At 39.9% G+C, this 7,983-nt stretch overlaps 1 protein-coding gene across 2 annotated transcripts in view; it reads right to left on the reverse strand.

Annotated features, from left to right (window-relative positions):
* arhgef25a (Rho guanine nucleotide exchange factor (GEF) 25a) overlaps window positions 1-4,706 on the reverse strand; it is a 45,111-nt gene extending 40,405 nt beyond the window's left edge. Inside the window, exons 1-2 of one of the 2 annotated variants that reach the window (XM_041054562.1) lie at window positions 3,892-4,706; window positions 2,728-2,866 (exon numbers count right to left, since the gene is read on the reverse strand). In XM_041054562.1, the coding sequence (XP_040910496.1) occupies window positions 2,728-2,866; window positions 3,892-3,987 (235 nt within the window). In that variant the 5' untranslated portion in view covers window positions 3,988-4,706. The remainder of the gene's footprint in view (window positions 1-2,727; window positions 2,867-3,891) is intronic. The other variant, XM_041054553.1, reaches the window with a different exon arrangement.
* Between the last annotated feature and the right edge of the window lie 3,277 nt (window positions 4,707-7,983).

The following is a 7,983-nucleotide window of genomic DNA, read 5'->3' on the forward strand; positions in this document are numbered from 1 at the left end:
TTGTTTCGATCTCTGGTATTTCAAATTTGAAATCCTTTAATCATTTCAGGATTTTATCAGTAGAAAATTGTCAAAATTAAAAGAAAAAGGCATCAAATTTTTAACATTGTAAAAAGAATATCATGTTTCCTATAGACAGAAAATAAATGTACAGGCATAACTTTTTTCTACATTAATAATAAGCATGTGTTTTAATTTGCATACGAACACATTCAAAGAGACAGAGACATGAATACTGTGTGTGTCTGTACACGTGAGAATTATATGCATGCAGCTGTGGGTCCATTACAGCAATATTATTGTTACTGGTTCAGTGCAGTTTCCTGTTTGTTTTGGCTTCATGCATTTTACCTTGAAAAGGACAACACTGTAAAACAGAGAATGTGTGGATACACATGGCCATCCATCACTGATCAAGTTACAAAACAGACACTGTAGACACATATTGTCTGGGGAGAGTGAGAGTATGAACTATATAGCTGCGAGTCGGAGGAACCAAGAGAAAAAACTGATGAGATTTGAGAGAAATGTGATCAGTGTACTTGGAGGAGGCCAGGTTTAACATACCACTGCTGAAGACATTGCTTTGAGGCAAGAGGAGATACATAGGGAGTGGACAGGGAAAGAAGGGAGAAAAGAGGGAAAAGGAATTGACTGTCTCTTTTTCCTCTGATCAAACTATGAAGAGGAGCAAAATAAATTGGGATTGGAAAATTAGAAGAATTGAAAGAAAGGATCTGAATTTGTGGAGGCGGGCACTGTCCTGTGATTCCTGGGAAGCCACTTGCAGGCATCTTGTTTCTAACACATAACAGATGGTCCTTATGGTCCTATGAACCACTTCTTTAAAGAAAGCAGGGGCCTCTCCTCTTTCCCCTCTCTTCCACTGACACAGCAAGAGATGGAAACACTATGACCTCTGCCAGTCAAACCATAGCAGCCATTTTAATTTGTGTTTTTAGTGATTGCATAGAAATGCCCACTTCATTAACCTGTTGATAAGTAAGTTCGGAGCTTAAGTTCAAGCTTAACGAGCCCATTAATTTGCACATTATTCTTGTAAACAATGTGTTTGATTTTTCTAAATATACAGTGGAGGAAAGGGAAAATTGTATCATCACAAACCTCAAAAATCAAGGTTTTGTGACAGCTAGTTTCTTCTGCACCGCCATCTCTGGCATAGAGGTAGGTCATGTTGACAAAACAATGCAACTGTTAATTACCAACACTGATAAAATGCACTCTCTTCTAAAATGTTCAAAATTGACTAAAATTGCCTGGAAAAACTTGTGTTTTCAATATCTTTATTTTCAAAACATTCGCTCAAGTATTTGATATTTTGCACAGATTCTGATAACACTGGCTCAGATTTGCTCATTTAAACATTAAAACCATGAACCATGATAATGTTTCATTATAAGAATATTGTCGTGGGTTTGAATGGAGAGCCAACAAATTAAAATACTTATCGCCGAGCCAGACTCTGGGCTACGACAGTCTGTATCTTGTTGTGGTTCAGATGTTTTTCTGCCTTGTGTTTCATTGATTTTCCATCCAATTTCCCATCCGGAGGAAATTGGGCTATGCAGAAACAATTGAGGAGAGGAGCTTGTCAGGGACTGAAATAAACATTCTCCCTTTTGGTCACCATCCTTCCACATGTCCCTGAATAACGCATTTCTTTCCCCTTTTTTTTGCGTTTCTGCGCTGAGTCCTGAGCTGTGAGCTGTGAGCTAAAATAATATTTGGCAGCATTAACCTCAGCAGCACACCCCATCCTAGTAAGACCATTACAGATAAGCATCACTGACAGCTTCCTCTGGCCTCACTCACACCCCTTTTGTACGTCATGTACTGTTCTGCACAACAGTTAGTGGTCCAGCCACATTGTACACACCACCAAACCTCCCATATATACACACACTCTCCCTCTAACCCAAACCCAGATTCAGCTACAAAGCTCCTTTTGTTCTATTCCACTCAAGGAAAATGGCAACACACGCAACCCTTTTACAGCAAAATCAGAATAAGTGCAACCAACAGTGATGGAGCAGAAGGGGAAGGGAGGCAACTGAACATGTTTTTTTTTGCCCCATCTGGAAAGTGTTGCATGTGTATAAGCTTACACACAAGAACTCTTTCTCTCCCTCACGCACTTATGTATGGTACATTACAGAAAAGCAATTTACTGCTATCAGTGCTAATAGAGGATACAGAGGGTGGAGTTTAATGAGAGTAAACCACCAACACTCAGGTGACTCCCATCTGATACTCTCCCCGAAGTTATTACTGCCTAATGACCACCATCAGATGTGGCAGATGGGATTCAGGCCTGTTCTGATTCACATATGGCTAACATGCAAGAACAGGCTAAGCTGAAACTAAAGGCCTGGGCAGTGGCCCACGTGGCACATACACACTTAGAGATTCAATATTGTTAATTTATGTCATGAATGTTGAATCAAGAAGTCATCACTGTTTATATGTCAACAGCAGCAGGAGTTTTTCATGAACGTGATTGAGTGGCTGAGCAAGCTGTTTTAGATGTCGCTGCACTGAAATCTGAGACGTTTCACATAAAGAATCAAAGCTGAGTCTGGAAGTTTGTGTTTCGGTGAGTCTCTAAAGCTCTGACTGGTTTGGTGAGGGCCGGTGTTTGGACTAGCATTGTGGGTTTTGGGTCACAAAGTAGTCTGTCACGCTCAGTGCAGCTCTTTCAGGTCTTACCTGTTCTTTCTCTCGGCTCTGGGTTTTCTGTAGTAGTGGCCTGTTGCTCCCACTCCAGCCCCTCTGGCTCCCACTGGCCCTGGACAGGCCCCTTTTCATCCTCGCTTGATGGGAGGTCTGCCTCACCCCCCTCTGAGAGCTACACACAGAGATGCCTTTGTCAGCGGCGGAGCCCTGCTCTCAATGAGGAAGCGATGGTAAGATTGTACAGAGTACTTTTGGTCACATAACCACAAAACATTATACCAGTGGCTGTTTTTTTCCACAATTCCCTGCATCTTTTTCATCCATTTCTCCATTACACACTGAACAAGAATGCAGTGGAAATCGTCGAGGTCCAAGTTTTGCCACAGAGCTCAAATAAGAGCTGCTTTTCAGACAGCAGTTTCAATCTGGATTTTGAAGCCCAGCAGCACCAGAGTAGAGGTTAATGAAGGCAAGTGGAGCTATCAGTCCTCTGCAGCAATGGGGGAGATTATAATCACTGTTATGGTTTTTACTACTATCTGCCAGGGAGGAAATGATTTATCAAGATAAAAAATTTTCAAAGCAAAAGGAGAGTTTCAAAGAGAAAGCTATTTTGACCTTTTGATGCACTCTCCCCCTGTATGTTTTAATTTCCAGATGTTGTGTCAGAACCTGCATGCTGTAATTCAGTCAGGTTGATTAAATGCAATTAGTATATGACTTTATGGTAGATTTCATGTTGAGTTTGTTGATCAGCATTTAAAGTGGCTGGAAGAAGATACGGGCAAAGAAGGAAGAGGATGGATTTGCAGGGTTGCAGTGAGGCATGAGACCTGCATGACTTTGTTTATGGTCAGATGGTTTAATCACCACTACTCTGCTTCCTCTTCGGAAACATCCAAGATTCCACCCAAGCACTGAACAGAAACTAGCAACCCTTCTGTCCCTCTCTCTCTCTCCTGTCTCTCCTGTCTCTGCTTCCCCGACGTGACCATTTTAGGTTTATGACCAAGTTATGGCAATGGCACGAAATAAACTTTGTATATAATGATGTGGACCAGAGATAAGCTTGACTTCACGCTCTGCAAGCTCTGAAAAATACCTCCATATGTATCTGTTGCTTTCCATTTTGAATTTGTGGCACTATGCTTTTATATAAACAGACACTAAACACACAAACACAGCTTAACAACTCACCCACTGTTGATTGGGCATGGCCACGGAAGTAAGCACGTCAGCCATGGCTCCCAACATCTGGTCAGTGCGTCCCTGGTTCTTCTGTAGAGCCTTCATTCTCCCCAATGCCAAACAAAAACTCAAATTATTCTCCTCTGCTGTTGCACCCCTTGATCGCCAATTCTGACACAGTCTCTCTCAATCTGCCGTCTGTGTCTTCTATCTTTTTTTGTCCCGTTTTCCGCTCCTTCAGCTCTTGTCTCACAGCAAACTGTGCCACAGTTTGGACTTGTGCCACCGCAACCCACCTTGTTCTACCCTGACACACAGGAAACCTAACGCTTATGAATAATTGATCCTGGAAGAGGAGGGCATGTTTCTGTCTGAGCCTGGGAATGTCTCAGACAGGAACCTCAGAGCTCTTCCCTCTGCCAGTAAACACAGGTGAGTTGGTTGCAAGTGTCTCTAAGTCAGGCTTAGTCCAATAAATATGTCCACCTTGTGTTATTAATATAAGCCTCCTTTGGAAACACAGATAGGAGAATTTCTTAGGCCTCCTTGAGCAGCGTCATCTGTTGTCTTGTTTGTCATCCTTCTCTTTCATCCTTGTGTTTCCTCGTGAGGTGGGTCTTCTGCTGTCCTTCTCTGTGAATACTGAAACGGTGAGCTGTGACTTCAGGGCTTCACCCTCCCTGAAATCCTCCCTGAAATCCTCCTTTCTTGTTCTTCATTGGCTCAAGTGGATCACCACCCCCTCCCAAAACTTCATTCTTCATTCCATCATTCTTTCTCTTCTTTCATTTCTTGCTCTTTGTCTTCACTATCTAGACTTTTTTCCCCAACCTCAAAATATCTCAGTCTTTTCTATATCTCTTCTGGTCTCACTTTGAATTATCCTGACACCCTACACTCTCTCTCTCTTCATCTTTGCCCAAGTCTCAGGCAGTGACACATGGATTGTGTGAACTCTTGAGCAGCGGGGCAGCCCCAAATAAGGTATGAACACACAGCCCATGAAGCTCAACTATTTAAGACACTGTCACCGATTGTACACACGTTACACAACTTCTTCAACTGCACGAGTACTGATTAATCACATCTGCATTGTTTGTTTGTATGTGGCTACTTGGCAGATTGTTTGCTATTAAAAAAGTCTGATGGCTGATGCAAAACTGTTTAGTGACAGATTGACCCTGTAATGTGCAGAATATGTGTATGTGGGTGGGTGTGTGTGTGTGTGTGTGTGTTACTATTTATTGTGAGGACTTGTATGAGTGTTAAACTTTTGGGGTGGGGACATTTTGGGAAAGTGAGGACGTTGCGTATCTTGCAAATATTTAATTTTCACTGGAAAATCACACCATTTACTCAAGCTTCATTCGCTTTTTACGTTACACCGTCTGCCTAAACCCATGGAATCACCTGTTACGGAGAATTAAATTGTCTGAATAGACACAGGTCAGGTTACAGCCGCTGGAGTTTGGATTTAAACACACACTTGTCCACAGTCAAGAACAAATTAAATCTTGAATGAAGGTTTGGCTTGACAAACGCACATGTACATAATACTGCTTTAGTTCCAGTTTCACCACAAGACCAAACCTAACCCTAAACCCTAAAAATAAATTTGGTGAGTTCTTATGTTCCTCTAGCAACACAACCTAATGAAAAATGCCAACCCATACTTTTCAGGTGCTAATAGTAGTTTACATGTCAGCATGTGAAAACAGTGAAAAGAATCTCAGCTGTACCTGTCCATAAAGTGAGGACACAAATCAACCATCTGGATTTACTGACTATCATTGAAAAGGAGTTTGTGCTACTGTAGATCTATTAAAAACTAGTATTTTCATTGGGGTAATCGTATTGTGTCCTGTGCTGACTCTGGGAATTCTGAGCATTTGCTCTTGAAGATTTAATATAATTCAGGAAAGCTATAAAGGAGAAACTTCTCATTTTGATTTAAAAAATGGACGTTTGGTCAGAGACTTCACAGAGAGTTTCTGTGCCAATCTAAGCCAAAAAAGTTTTGCAAAACAGCAAATCAGGAGACTTTCTGGCAGTATTTGTCTTTTAATCACCCAGAAACTATGATCCATGTTTTTCCTTTATCTATATAGTTATTTAAATCTTTGTACAATTCTCTGAGCCAGTAGAGTTGTGCAATTTAGGACTGTTTTCTTTATTTTTATTTTATCAAATTTCAGGCAGATTTTGGACAACCTCCCAGTTATATCTCAGATTTTTTAACCTCCACTGAGTCTAAGAGCAGCCTGAGATCCACATGCTGTCCTGTTTTGGTCATATGCAGTCTAGGCCAAGGGTGATCAACCCTCTTCCATGAGAGCCTGTACAAGCTCTTTAGACCTGCCCAGCAGTAAAGTTGCCACACTGGCATCTGCACTTTATTCTTGTTTAAATGTTCACTTTTCCCCCACATTTTATGGGTTTTTTTTCTCCCCAATTTATTAGTCACATGGTTATTTTTCTTATCTTTCATTTTGTAAATGAATTTTAAATTTTATTTTTTACTCCCAAAGTCAGTTTAAAAGATGCCAAAGATGAAAATTAGCACAGCCACAAATCATGTAAAGATATCTCTCTTGTACTTTTGCAGAAAAGCACACTTTCCCCCATTGCATAGACCCACTCCATGTGAGCCTCCAGAGTCAAACAGAGGCATTCTGAGCACACAGAGAACAAATAACCTCCCACAGGAAGAGGCGGAGTCGTCACTTAGCAATCAGCACACCTGAAGCAATCAGTAAACAACACACCTGTTTTGTATGATCCAAATTGCTTCACTACACATCCATCTTAATTTTTGACAAAAAAAAAAGCTGACTTGCAAAACACAAAATAATAAACTACAAAATAATATAACCTGATCAGTGTCCAGACTCATTAAAGGATATGCTACAAAACAAATAGAAATTACATGAGAAACAGAATGACCAAAAACCAAAAGGTTTAAAAGAGTCAATCATGAAACCAGAAAAAGTTCCCTTCTGCAAAGTTTTTGCAGTCAATCTGTCAAAGCTGTGCTTTTATAAGTCAAGTGACTTATAAAAGCATAGCTCTCATCTTTGTTTCTGGCACTACCCTTATATCTACTAATGTGCTGTTTGAGGCTTCTAATTCTGCTAACACTGATTTTATCACATAAGCGCCTTTAGATGTCAGTAACATCTAAAGCAAAGTACATAGCAAAGTCACATTTTAGCAGGAAATAAAACCCTTAATTTTTTTTTTTTTTTTTTTTTAACCAAATTCCTTCTTCAGGGCAGGGAGAAATTAGCTTGTAAATGCTTGATGTTTCTGTGGACAAAGGGAGGAAACAAAACATTTCCAAGGCAGCCATCTGTATGTTTCATAATAATGAACTGAAAACATAAGTCAGGAGTAAATGTGTGACACCAAAAACAAAGAGCCCTTTCCGACACTTTTCTTCACCATGTTATCTACAAAAATCAAAAGCTAAGAAAGATGTTTAATTTATAAATGTTTTGTATTTAAATAAAAAAAAAATGTTTTCAAACTACCTCTGACCAGGTGTGTTGATTGCTTATTGATGACTGCTTATTGATAAACTCCATGTGTTCAGCACACTCTGATGACACTCTGTAGGACAAAAAGCTTGAAAAGCATTGGGTACATGCATTAGAGACAAGCATATGGATTCTTTCTTTTTTTCATCAACATTATTTGTAAATGATTGGTTCTCTGAAAATCTCTTGTTTCAGTAGATTTGATATTTTTTTTTAAAGTGGAAGTTTGGTGACAACACCAGTTTTAGTTAAATTCAAAGTGGCTGGACCACTGAAGGCTTTAAAACGGCAGTAAAAAATTCCAGACATGAAAAATCTTTAGCTCATTAAAAGAAGTATAAGAAGACTCCATGTGCATTTTAGTCAGAGGCAGAAATTATCCAAAAATGATTGAGTTCAAAACATTTGAAAAAAGTGAAGAATTGATGATGTTACAGTAGAGTAGAGGTTTTGGGCCTAACAACTGAATATATTGTTAAATTAAGCTCCAGGATTGTAACTCTGTTGAAACTGTTACTTTTTATCACTCCAGCCCTGCATCTCTTTCAAAACTGTCATGAAAGAC

The sequence above is a fragment of the Toxotes jaculatrix genome, chromosome 2, assembly GCF_017976425.1.
Source record: "Toxotes jaculatrix isolate fToxJac2 chromosome 2, fToxJac2.pri, whole genome shotgun sequence".
NCBI lineage: Eukaryota > Metazoa > Chordata > Actinopteri > Toxotidae > Toxotes > Toxotes jaculatrix.